This window comes from Pipistrellus kuhlii, unplaced genomic scaffold (assembly GCF_014108245.1).
Source record: "Pipistrellus kuhlii isolate mPipKuh1 unplaced genomic scaffold, mPipKuh1.p scaffold_m20_p_11, whole genome shotgun sequence".
Taxonomy (NCBI): domain Eukaryota; kingdom Metazoa; phylum Chordata; class Mammalia; order Chiroptera; family Vespertilionidae; genus Pipistrellus; species Pipistrellus kuhlii.
In genome coordinates, this window is record NW_023425416.1 from 37588298 (window position 1) to 37601675 (window position 13378).

A 13378-nucleotide genomic window follows, 5' to 3' on the forward strand; every position below is an offset into this window, starting at 1 on the left:
TCAATCATTAATTTGGTTGATACTTCTATTATAGAGAAAGGGCGAATAGCAATATTAAAATGTCTTTTTTTTCTTCTTCTAATTCATTTCCTTTCAATGTGCATGAATTCGTGTACTGAACCATTAGTCTACTATATTTTAAGATTTTAAGAAATGTTAACAATAGGCTTCACACTGAAGTAAGCATAACTAAGAAAAAGAGAAAAAATGTTTTTCTCTATTTCTTTTTTATTTTTTAATATATTTTATTGATTTTTTACAGAGAGGAAGGAAGAGAGATAGAGATCTAGAAATGTCGATGAGAGAGAAACATCGACCAGCTGCCTCTTGCACACTCCCTACTGGGGATATGCCCGCAACCAAGGTACATGCCCTTGACCAGAATCGAACCTGGGACCTTTCAGTCCATAGACCGAAGCTCTACCACTGAGCCAAACCGGCTTTGGCTGTTTTTCTCGATTTCAGAAACACTGAGAATTAAATATATCTGGTCATTTACCAGCCCTCTTCCTCTTTGAAATGCAAAATACCAGGAAGGGTTCACATAAATAGAAACTTAGTCATTACTAATCACAGAAGTTGCTTTGTAGATCACTTAAACAGCCTGATCACAAACCTTACATATTTTCTACCACATAAGATGCCAACAAACTTTCCAATCCTCATTTAACTACCTTCTCTCAAGGTGTTGAGAGTAACCTAAATTACAAATCTGAGGTTATTTTGATGTCTCCTCCCATTGCCAGTTCATGCAATCATCCAAAATTGGCCATCCTTGCTTATAAAACTTCTCTCTGCATTCAATCCACGTTTACCCTTTTGATTACTGCAATAGCTTTGTCAAAACTCCTTCATATGCTCCTCTTTCAGTTTAGAAACTAATCACTTTGTCTTGTTTATCATGCCAAATACAAGTTCTCTGCTGCTCCATCAATTGGACTCATCTTATCTCTTATCAAAATTCTGTTCTCAAAACTGTTCTGTGTTAGGTCCCTCTGCTGTCTCCTCACATAAACATGTAAGTGAGAAGCATTGTCATAGAAATTTTTCCTCTAGATTTTAGGCTGTGGCTATTTTCCATAACTTGTCTTTCTCCCAAATGTATTTATTTTATTTGAAAGAAAAAAAAAAAACCACTTCCCATTCTTGTTTCCCAATCATATAGGTGCTTTCCTAAGCAATAACTATGTAAAGTTTGATAAGAAAATTAGTGGAAAATCTAAATTTTTAAAAACAACAAATTATCTTAGAAAACCATGTGGAATGCCCGTGAAACTATAATGGTTTTTTAAAAAGTAGGTATCACTGAACACAGATCATCTTTATCTATAAGTTAGTGAAGTGAAAAAAGGTAAAAGGTTCAAATCCATGGCCTAGTGTGCTTGCAAATTAGCATGATTCTATTCTGCAATTTCATTAGCTTTATGACTCAGCTGGGAAATAGGAAAAACACCATCCAAAACAGAAATTTAAAACTTAACCAAAAATATTATTTTCACTTGTGTATAGTGACAAGTATCGTCAAAACAAAACAAAACAAAAAAATTCTCCTAATGAAATTTTCATTTCAGCTCTCATTCTAAAAATATAAAATACTGTATCAGACCCTGGGGTAGGAGCAAGGGATATCAAGACAATGCTTACACAATGCCTTACCCCTCACGTTAATAGGTTTCCTTTCCCCAACAGCAACAAGAACAGAAAACCTTGGTGTTCTCAACCCTCAAATAAGTGAGATGAGCAAATCTGTAAGGTAGTGTGGCTAGAAATACAGAATACATCCAAAGCTTTCTAAAGAGGTTAGCAGGAAATAATTTGCATACAGCTTGGCTGGTGTGGCTCAGTGGCTGAGCATTGACCTTTGGACCAGGAGGTCATGATTGGGGTCTTGGTCAGGTCACATTCCTGGGTTGTAGGGCTCAGACCCCAGTAAGGGGGCTGCAGGAGGCAGTTGGGGAATCATTCTCATCATTGAAGTTTCTGTCTTTCCCTCTTCTTTCCTCTCCGAAATCAATAAAACCATATGTAAAACAAATAAATAAATAAATAAAAATAAAGAGGTTAGCAGGTCACTGGACTTGAAAGATAAAGAATAGTTCCCACCCCGCCACACCCATACCTGAAATAGTTTAAATTCTAAGAATATGAGGGCAGACACTCATACTATTACTTAAGACCAACGAAAATGGGTAGTTTTTCATGCCATCACCTGTTATACTAGTTCCAAACTCCTAATTCCCTTTTCAGATAGACACTTTTTAAGGTCAGAAACACAAGCCAGTGAAAGGTCGTAACATGAACTGACAGCATTGCCAGTGTCTTCTGTGAGTCTGGTAAACATTCATAATGATGATTATGATGCCAAGACATTTGCATGCAAAGGATTTCCCTCCTCAAAACTACCTTAACCTTAGAATTTTGGGGTTTCATAGCATTGAAAGCGGAAGTAAATCCTCATCACAGGGCCACTCCCCTTTTCTGAATAGAGGCGTTTAAATAGTTTGGTGGCTTCCCACAGGGGAGGTCCCAGCTGATGGGGCTCTGGAGAAGTCCACCTATGAGTTCATTCATGCCGAGTCCACTGGCATCCTGGCGCTCTGAAGAGCTGTTAGGCCCCTTGGGGTGAAGATGAGTTGAGAAAGGGGTTACAGAGGAGGGGGAAGGTGGTCCCCACATAGGTCGCTATTGTGTAGCTGTGCACGGTGCACAGGCTGCAGCCCATGTCCCATCTGGCACATAGTAAGGGCTCACTATGTTTTTCCTTTCTTTTACTTTTGAGTCATTAGTGTTACCGATAGGACCACTATTGTTAACTGCCACGGGTTAAAACGCTGCACTTGTAGCTTATGGCACAGGACCTCTATAAACCTGAAATGAACAGGGATTTTGTTTTAGACTTCATGCCAAGATACCCACCACTTAGAATAGGGGTGTCGAACTCAATCAGAGAAGGGGCCAAAATCTAAAATCCAGCCTAAATCGCGGGCCGAATGGTTTACTGAACAGTCATAAACTGTCATTGTGATGGAAACGCAGCGGAGTGCAGTGATGACAGCGCGGTGCGGGCCACATTGCAAGGCCTGGCGGGACGGATTTGGCCCGCGGGCCTTGTGTTTGACACATGTGACTTAGAAGATCAGGTGCTCCAGGGGCCGAGGGGGGCACTGAGAACCTAGCTAACCAATCCTGACCTGATAAATGAGGCAACACCCGGAGGCCCCTGGTACCTGGCACTCCTCTAAGCCAGTGCCCTCTCCCTCCCCTGCACACCAGGTCCCTGCTGAGGACACAGCATCTGATCCAAGAGCTAATGATGCCAAATGAGTAATCAAACTTGCCTCCCTGTTCCCCCAATCTGCAAGACTCCTTTGGAGACCTGGAGCTATGCTTTTTACTCACAGAGGAGAATGAAACAAGTTAACTCTTATCCGGGGGTGATGGTCTTCGCAAACTGGTATTGAAAGAGTCATTGTGAAAGTGGAACCCAGATGCTAACATGAAAATGGAAACTTTAAAATAACGAGGCGAATGATGGTTCACTCAACAAAAGTGGGCAAGAAAAAAACAGACACACACACACACACACAAAAAAAACCCCACACACACCTAGAAGGGTTTTAAAAGCCCCACTAATTCAGTATTGTGCGCTTAATAGAATCACAAAATGTTAGGAGGAAAACGTTTTGCCAGCGACTAGCATGTGATAAGCATCTGGAAATGGAAGGAATCCGGCTGGGTGGGAATGCAGGCAGTGGAATGTTAGCTTTCTGTCCTGTCATGTGAAACACATCAGGTCCGAGGCAGGTGTCTGGGGGTCCCCCTTCCCCACTCCCTCGCCCTTCCTGCCCGCGGGACCTCCAGCTCACCCCGAGCACCCTGACTTCATGCCAAGTTCCAAGTGCAAAGAAACTTCCCCTCCCCGGGCGGGGGTGGGGCCTGGCCGGATCTCCACGGCCCTGCCCCTCGGGCTGCGCCCCGGACCCGGAGCCAGACCCCCGCCCCTGGGCCTCCCGTCCTCCGGGATGGGCGCCCCCACCCCCAGGCCCAGCGGGCGCCGCGCCCCTCCCGCCCCCGCCGCCCCTATGAGGCCCCGCCGCTGTGGCCACACCTGAGGATGTTGTCCGCGTAGGTGAGCAGCAGTTTGGAGGCCTCCAGGAAGGTCTCCGGGGGGTTCTGGCAGAGCTCGGCCACCGCCGGGGACGCGGAGGCCGCGGAGCTGCCGAGCGCCGCCGCCGCCATGCTTGAGCGCCCGGCGTCACCGCCCCCTGCGCGCCGCGGCCGCACTGAGCACGCGCCGACCCCGCACTGAGCACGCGCCGACCCCGCACTGAGCAGGCGCCGAGGAGCGCGGCCGCCCCGGCCCCCTGCGGCTGCGAGGGGGGCTGCTGGCGGGAGCTGGGGGCGCGGGGCCTGATGGAAGGGGCGGAGGACTCCCCTGGATCCGGAGGGGGAGGGCGAGAGCCTGATGGGAGGGGTGGGGAGAGGGGGGGTCCCCTGGAGGGAAGGGGGAGGAGGGCCTGATAAGAGGAGGGGGGGTGCCTGGAGGGGAAGGGGAAGGGCCGATGGAAAGGGCAGGGAGAGGGGGGGTCCGCCTGGAAGGGAAGGGGAGGGGAAGGGCCTGATGAGAGGGGAGGAGGGATCTCCTGAAGGGGGAGGGGGAGGGCCTGATGGGAAGGGCGAGTCTCGGTTGGGAGAGGTGCCTGGGCCTGACCTGTGCGGGGGGGGGGGGGGGGGGGGGGGCCGAGGCCTGGTCGGAGGGTGGTGGATCGGTGGGCAAAGCGGGGGGCTGTTCGGTAGAGACTGGGGGTTCCGCCAAGAGGGGCGGGTCTTGGTCGGGAGGGGCAGCGGACGGGGCTTGGCTGGGAGGGAGACCAGGGGATCTTGGGATGGGAGGGACGGGTTTGGGGCTCCGAGTCTCAAGGGGCGGGGTGCTTGGCTTGGTGGGGTGGGGGATGTTCCCAGGGGCCCCGGGTTTTGACCAGGAGGGCAGGGGCCTGACTGTGGCCCAGAAAGGGTGCTAAATCACAACAAGGGTGCTTGCTGGTCAGTCAGTGCCGAAGGGTGAGGGACCGGGGCTTGGGAGGACTGACCGCGTGCCAGGTGGTGCTCAACTTAAATCGATCCAACCGGGAAGTGGGGGAACGCCCTGTACCTCCAACCACCGCAGTCCCCCCAATAAAACAGTCTTACAGCTTCCTTCTCAAAGATTGCCCTGCCTTCCTGGACAGCTGCGGTGAGACACCAGGGGAACAAACATTCAAAAGCAACCCAGTAGCTTTAAAACTCTTTCTGGTATAGCAGTTATTTCTAGAATTAGATCAATGATTGAAATGTCTTACCTAAGTCCCTAAGCGCAAATAATATGATGGCTTTTTAAACAAGTGCTTTTCAGACCTCAGGTCGCAATATAGTGTTTTTGTAGGCTCAATTTACCGCTGCTTTGACCAGCAAAAAAACACACAATAGAATAGAAATGGGGAGAGGAAAGACAATAAAAATACACATCCCACATAGGAAAGGTATTATTTTATGACTTCGTTTTGCAGGTTGGTCATGTGATCTGTAGCCATTAGTTCTTTCAGAAGATGAATCCTAACCTCTATAATCCATTCTCTCTCTGCCTTGCTCATGTTCTTAAAAATGTTTTTCCTTCTTTGCAGAAATTCCTCTCCTAACCTCAACAAATATTTGTCTTGACCTTAGGTTTTTAAGAGCAGCTACTTGCCTAAGTAACTTCTTTAAATGTTTTTAATGCTTATCTTTTGTTTGCTTTTAAAATTTCAAAATTTCTTCCAGTATCTATGAGCAAGGCCCAGGTTATGCCATCTACTTCAATTAACCCTTCACCTGCCAGATATTTGTAAGAAGTTTTTAATATGTGGTTTGGACCAGTTTCCAAAAATAGTGTGTTTAACTAGTAGTATCTTGCTAGCTGCTATAACTAAAATTTTCAGTGATTTAACACAAGAGAAATGTTTTGCTCACATAACTGTTTAATAATACACATGTCATTAGTCTGGTGATGGGGTGGGAAAGCAGCTTTCTTCCATATAATGTTTCAGGGACCCAGGCTCTTTCCATCCCATAAATTGGAGGTCAACAAATATTTTTTTGTAAAGGGCCAGATAGTCAATGTTTAAGACTTTGTGGCCATAGTCTCTGTTTCAACTATGTCACTCTATCTTTGCAGTTGTAGTTCCCATAGACATTGCTTTAAAATGTATGGGCTTGGCTGTTTCCAATGAAACTCTATTTTATACAAACAGGTAGCTTGCCGGATTTGACCTGTTGTTTGCTAATGCAGAGACTTCTGCATTTAGTTAATAGGGGGGCAGAAAAAAGGTCTACCTGCTTAACTACATGGGCTCAGAAATGACACACAGCTTTTGTCTAGCCTGTTGTTGGCAAAAATGAAGCTCCATCTAGATAAAAGGAGGGCAGGCTGGGAAATGTAGTCCCTGTCTGGGACAGGTACTGCCCAGCACTCAATAATAAAGATGGAAGTTTGAGGGACTGGGTTATAACTAGCTGTTTCTACCACAAATTATATTCCTCTTAATTTTTCTTAAGAGAAGTTGTATAATAATTGCATAAGGTTATTAAGTACTATATAATATTTATGATTTTTTTTTAAAGGAAGACACTTTAAAAAAAAAAATCTTAGGAGGAAACCCAGTATATACAAAACACCAAAGTGGTGTGCTCTGGAATTGAAGGAGTGGGGTGTGTGTGTGTCTGTGTGTATGTGTGTTGTATATGAGGGACAGAATGCCATCATGGCTGTGCAGTACTTTTGTGGGGAACATGCAACCGCAGTGTGAAAAACAATGCCATGGACTTAATACAGTGATAATAACATACAGTCTACAAAATCATAAAAATGATCATTTCAAGGGTAATTATGTAATTTATTGTTTATTTTAAATCGCCTCAAATTTGAATCCTTCAAATTACTCTTTACCAACACTTCTGTTAAAATTCTTGAGTAATTACAGTCTCTCTTGGACACCACCATTTAGAAAGGTATTAAGGTAATTTATTACAAAGTTCTTGGACTCATTCTTTTTCCCTGTCTGCTTCTTCCACTTAAGTCAAGTGGAAAATACCTTGATATTTTTAGTTTCCTTCAGAACTAAAATCGAAAATTTGAAGCTACCCTTAATCTCTTTATACCCACCATTGCTTCAAACAACTAAAGGATGTTCTAATATTAATTCAGCTTTGATCTTCCATTCTTTTACTTGGTTTTCTTTTCCTCAGAAATAATGAATTTTCCCCTGGATTCTAGCTTTAAAGCACCATCTTTAGAATTGACACATGGTGGCACTATTCTTAAATGGAATAGACAAAAAAGAAAGAAAACACCCCAAAACCCACACCATTACTTTCCCCCCATGATTGGTTTTGTCATAAAAAAGAAAATGCTGAACTCAATAAAGACCATCAGCAAGAGAAGAGTTGAAGCATTTGAAGAATTGGCATGTACGAAGTGGCTTTGTTCAAGACAAAAAAGAGTAACAGAGACCCTGGTGAAGGGAGTAAGTTCATGGCATCTTTCCTAGAGAAATTTAGATTCAATAACTGAGTGCAGTACAAATTAGCCCCGAACTGCCAGTCTGTCATCTCTGACTTTCAGGCTGTAATCCAGAATTTTCAGCAAGACACCTGAGACGTTTTGATTGGCCCCTCATTTACTTCTCCTTTGCTATACTGTTGTTTTGGCCCATATCCCAAATCCCGTATTGGCCAAATTGAACTACTAGTAGTTTGTGGCAGATAACCATGTCTCCATGCCTTGGTTCTACTCCACCTATCAGGATGCTGTTTCCCACACAATTTACTAGTCAAACATTTACTCGTTTTCAAGATGCAGCTCAAGGATGACTTTTTTGAAGCCTTTCCTGAACTTGGGAGGTAGCATTGATGCACCTGTCCCCTTTGTGTTATTATAATAATTCCATTCTTCTATGATAGCACCTGTTTCAGTCGTTTACACACATGCTTCTATGGCTGTCTCCCTCTTGACTATCAACTTCTCGAAAGTAAGAACAAAGTACGAAGATGAGAAAAGAAAAGTTAAAGTAAACCCAAGGATAGTGAGATCAGTTTTGCTGGATGGAAATCTTATTTAATAGATAATGGGACCTATATCTGGAAGACAGTTTGAATTAAGATTACAAAATGTTTAAGTAAATCTAAGAAATCTGAACCTGGAGACCATGGTAAGTGGAGCACTTTTGAAGATTTTGATGCAAGAAAACACCTTGGTGTTATATAGTGAGGAATATAATAAATTTTCCACCCTTATTCAAACGAAAGGAAAGGAGATCAGAGGTAGAATTAAAAATGAAATGACATTTTGTGGTTTTACTTTGTGTGTATGTGTGTGTGTGTGTATGTTTTACTTCCTCCCCCCAATGATATTAATTGATTTGTCACTTTTTATCCAAGATGATTTTGTGATATTATAAAAATAAATAAAAGCATATTAAAACTGTTTCATATAACTTTGGCTTTAAAGAAAATATTGAAGGTCTTTTCACAATGACTTTAAAATATACTATAATGAAAAGAGAGGAAGTGTGGGTACTTATTATCATCAAGTTTTAAGTTATTTTATAACTACTCTTAAAGTAACTGTGTTGTCATTGAATAAAGTGACTAGTAAGTGACTGAAGGGGCACTGGATCAAGTATGACTTAAGGCCATCCTGGGTTTCAGTGAACAATTCTCTAGTTGGAAGCAATCACTTTGAGAGACATTGCCCAACCCTGGCTGGGTGACTCAGTTAGTTGGAACATGGTCCCATTCACTAAATGGTTTCGGGTTTGATTCCAGGCCAGGGCATATACCTAGGTTTTGGGTTCAATCCCTGGTTTGGGCACATATGTGGGGCAATCAATCGATATTTCTCACTAAAACCAATAAAACCATATCCTTAGGTGAGGATTATAAAAAGAAACAGCCCAGGAAAAAAAAAACAAAAAAAACCACAAGATTGTTGGGAGGTTCAGATGCAGATTATATAGTCAATCCTTTATCTAAAGAGGTTTGTGAAAGCATGTGAGCAATAGAGATGGTTATTTAAATGCTACTTTGATGATTTCTTCCCTTTTAAAATATTTACAAATTATATTTTCTATTCACAGATTCATAGCCAGTTCTGAGCAAATAAAGATATTGCATTTTTCAGACACTTAGAAATAAACGTATACATTCTTCTGTTGCCTCTGTTTTTTGTTTGTTTGTTTGCTTGCTTTGGCAGATATTGGGTGTGATATTTTAGCACTGCTCTACATCGAGCAACAATTTTTCCCCAAACGTAAAAATAACTGCATTATCACAACTGCATGGTTTATTGTGGAAAACATAGTAAAAAAGACTCAACAAAAATAAAAGTACGGGGAATAGTATCACAATCATTGTACACCCTTGTATATCTTTAAAAAAAAAAAAACTTGAAAAAAATGGGTACACTTTTTTTTTGTAACTTGTATCTCCTAACATAGTTTTAGTATCTTTCCGTGTTAATATTCATTTATAAAATTATTTTAAATAGCTGCACAGCACTTAAGATGTACCTACAAAATACACAACCCATTTCCTAGTACTGGGCATTTTGGTTAGTTTTACTTCCCTATTATAAGTAACTCTGGGAGGCACATTAATACTTTTAAGGCTACAGTAATTTCCTTTTTCTCTAGGATCCCAGTAGAGTAGGGTGGTGGTCCTTCTCCAACAGGGGATTATGTGAGCATTATCATTACAAAGATAACAGAGGAAATCCCGTTGTGACGGCCAGAATCACGTTAGAGGCGAGTTCTAGATTTACCGCGAATCCCTGAGCTTGCAGGAGAGGAGATCCCGCAAGGGCACCCTCCCCCGGAGCCTCCCGCACGCAGTCTGACCTCCGCCGAGGTGACGCGGGGGAAGGACGCCCACCGAGCGGACTCGGACAAAGGCCTGCATCTTCACGCGCATGCTCGGGCTTACGTGAACGCGCGTGCGCGGATTTACGTGAACGCGCGTGCGCACGCGCGCATAGTCGCCCAGGACGTCGGCTGCGCGAGTCGCCAGAAGACTAGTGGAAGGTATTGGCTGCTGGGTTCTCCTGTTATTTCGCCCGCTCCCCACCAAATCGGTTCGGGATCGGATCGTGAGAGGGGAGTCTAATTACTTCTTTTCCCCTCTCCTGCTTTCTTCCGGCGTGTGCGGTGCTTGGGACGCGGTGCGGAGGATTGGCTACACCCCTTTACTCCCCGCCCATAGCCTTCGCGGTCCCAGAAACTCTGTTTACTATCTCCACGTTTTGAAGATCAATAAAGTCCACTTATTCCCACCTCAAAGAAGAGGCCCTGAAGTGTGTTTGGTGCCACTGACACCAGAAATGCTATTTAGAATAAGGCTGGGTAATCCTAAAAACAAAACAAAACTATGCTTCCTGCAGCCCATATCAGGCTCAGGGTATCTTTATGGTTTTCAGTGTATGATTCTACTTAGGAGGATTGAATGAATCATCACTTCACCTCTTTGCCTTGTAATCTCTGGGGATACTTATAGACCAAAAAGAAAGTTAATTCAAAACAGGTGGTCTGGTGATAGGTATAAATTAAGATGATGTAGCCCTGGCCAGCTTGTCTCAGTGGGTAAAGCGTCAGCCTGAAGACTGAAGGGTCTCAGGGTCCCAGGTTCATTCCGGCCAAGGGCACATGCCTGGGTTGTGAGCTCGGATCCCCAGTAGGGGGCGTGCAGGAGGCAGATGATCAATGATTCTCTCTCCTCCCTTCCTCTCTGAAATTTTAAAGAAATATATTTAACAATTTTTAAAAAGTTAAAATGATGTAATATTATTTTCCCTGTGCTCATTAACAGCTCACACCAAGCACCTGAAAGAACACCGTGGATATTGTTTCTTTGGCCTTTAAGCTATTAAAACAATAGTACCTCCTGGGCTTGTTTGGCTCTGTTACTGGAATGTGTTTCTGATCATCTGAATCTCAACCATGTTTTCAAACTGCTTGCAGAATATCATAAAAATTACAGACGCTCACCTTCTACATTCAGGATTATGCCACCGATTAATAAGAAATAAAAGGAGGTGTTTTGGAACTGTGCCAACATCCAGATTGCACAGGCGGGTTGTCATTACTGGCATTGGTTTAGTGACTCCTCTTGGTGTTGGAACTCAACTGGTGTGGGACCGGCTGATCCGAGGAGAGAGTGGGATTATTTCACTGGTTGGTGAGGAATATAAGAGTATCCCTTGCAGTGTTGCTGCTTTTGTGCCAAGAGGTTGTGATGAAGGTCAGTTCAATGAACAAAACTTTGTCTCCAAATCAGATATCAAGTCCATGTCTTCCCCCACCATCATGGCCATTGGGGCCGCAGAGTTAGCCCTGAAAGACTCTGGCTGGCATCCTCAGTCAGAAGCTGATCAAGTGGCTACGGGTGTTGCAATTGGCATGGGAATGGTTCCTCTGGAAGTTGTTTCTGAAACCGCTTTGATGTTTCAGACAAAAGGTTACAATAAAGTCAGCCCATTCTTTGTCCCTAAGATTCTGGTCAACATGGCAGCAGGCCAGGTCAGCATTCGCTATAAACTCAAGGGCCCTAATCATGCAGTATCTACAGCCTGTACCACAGGAGCTCATGCTGTGGGAGACTCTTTTAGATTTATAGCCCATGGTGATGCTGATGTGATGGTGGCTGGAGGTACAGATTCCTGCATTAGCCCTTTATCTCTTGCTGGGTTTGCCAGAGCCCGTGCTCTGAGCACAAACCCTGATCCTAAGTTGGCATGTCGACCATTTCATCCAAAGAGAGATGGTTTTGTCATGGGAGAAGGTGCAGCTGTGCTGGTGCTGGAAGAACATGAGCATGCTGTTCAAAGAGGAGCCCGGATCTATGCAGAAATTTTGGGCTATGGACTCTCAGGTGATGCTGGTCACATTACTGCCCCCGACTCCGAAGGAGAAGGTGCCTTAAGGTAAAGACTTTTTTTCCCTCCTTCTTTTTATTTAAAATATGTATTCAAATAAGACATTTTATTGGAGTGTTAAGTGAGGGGAAATTGTACTGTCTGGCCTTAGTATATGGTATCTCTGTTGTTTCATTTTTAGACTAAACAAAGTGTTTTTTGCTTTAATATGTTTCAAGTATTTGAAAGTATTTGAAAATCCTTGCAAAAATTGGAATCAGTGTGTTGTTTTTTTCCTCAAAGGATAATAGTAATTCAGATAAATGGAAATATATTTTGTTAGCGATTATATAATTGATAGGCTTATATGTTTATCTCTTGGTGATGAATCAGTCCTAGGTACTGGGGGTGACTCATTATTTCTATGCAGATGGCCTGCTAACTCACATGGTAATCTAACATGGCATTCTGTTATTAGACAGAAAGGATTATTTTCATTCAGTGTACTTGGGTGTTTCTTTCATTTAAGCCATATAGATAATGAACCGCATGTTGAAATTAAACTTAGTTCTGATAAATTTCTTGTGTTATTTTACTAGATGTATGGTTGCTGCTGTAAAGAATGCAAATGTACAGCCGGAAGAGATATCTTATGTCAATGCACATGCTACTTCCACGCCACTAGGAGACGCTGCTGAAAACAAAGCTATCAAGCATCTTTTCAAAGACCATGCTCATGCCCTCGCCGTCTCGTCCACGAAGGGAGCCACGGGACATCTGCTGGGCGCTGCAGGGGCGGTTGAGGCAGCGTTTACTGCTCTGGCGTGTTATTACCGACAACTACCACCTACTTTAAACCTGGATTATACAGAACCAGAATTTGATCTCAATTATGTTCCACTGAAGGCACAGGAATGGAAAACTGAGAAAAGACGTATTGGACTCACCAATTCCTTTGGTTTTGGTGGTACTAATGCAACACTTTGCATTGCTGGCATGTAGGACAGATAAATCATTTGTGATTAAACATTGATTTTTAATGTTATAAACAAACTTTATGAAGTGGAGAAATACTATGTTTCTATAAATGCATATATATACTTTTATATCTGTGTCAGTGTTTTTCAGTTTTGCCAATACTGATATTTGAGGCTGGATAATTCTTTGTTGGGGAGAGGGGAGTTGTCCTTTACATTGTAGGATGCTGTTACAATCTACCCAACCAAAGATGTCTCTAGACATTGCCAAATGTGTCCTGAGAGGCAAAACAATCCCCATGTGCAAAGGACTGATCTAAGTTTTTCTATTACTTTATTTAGATCAAACAGCTCTTCATGATATTTCACTTGCTCTTGTCTCTTTCCTAAACATTTGGTCATTAGCTGCTCTATGCTAGGTAAGTTGCTGTACGCTACAACTCCAGACACACCATTTCCATGTAATATATAGGAAAGGAACCTA

The 13378-nt window shown here is 43.2% G+C and overlaps 2 protein-coding genes across 4 annotated transcripts in view; one reads left to right on the forward strand and one right to left on the reverse strand.

The window, feature by feature from the left end:
* Window positions 1-4282, reverse strand: part of NGLY1 (N-glycanase 1) — a 42641-nt gene extending 38359 nt beyond the window's left edge. For both annotated transcript variants that reach the window (XM_036431634.2, XM_036431635.2), the window contains exon 1: window positions 4109-4282. In XM_036431634.2, coding sequence (XP_036287527.1) covers window positions 4109-4239 — 131 coding nt within the window. In that variant the 5' untranslated portion in view covers window positions 4240-4282. The remainder of the gene's footprint in view (window positions 1-4108) is intronic.
* On the forward strand, window positions 4025-13023 carry OXSM (3-oxoacyl-ACP synthase, mitochondrial). 2 transcript variants are annotated; one of them, XM_036431637.1, is made up of 3 exons: window positions 4025-4129; window positions 10873-11986; window positions 12517-13023. In XM_036431637.1, the coding sequence occupies exons 2-3, from the start codon at window positions 11004-11006 to the stop codon at window positions 12917-12919; spliced, it is 1386 nt and encodes a 461-aa protein (XP_036287530.1). In that variant the 5' UTR covers window positions 4025-4129; window positions 10873-11003; the 3' UTR covers window positions 12920-13023. The 2 variants fall into 2 exon arrangements, with proteins under 2 accessions (XP_036287530.1, XP_036287529.1); XM_036431636.2 differs by lacking the exon at window positions 4025-4129 and adding an exon at window positions 9706-10091.
* The last annotated feature ends 355 nt before the right edge of the window (window positions 13024-13378 follow it).

Coding starts and splice junctions, on each gene's coding strand:
- OXSM (XM_036431637.1), top strand. CDS start 11,004: ATGTTTTCAAACTGCTTGCAGAATATCATAAAAATTACAGACGCTCAC. Junction 11,987..12,516: donor GAAGGAGAAGGTGCCTTAAG/GTAAAGACTTTT, acceptor TTATTTTACTAG/ATGTATGGTTGCTGCTGTAA.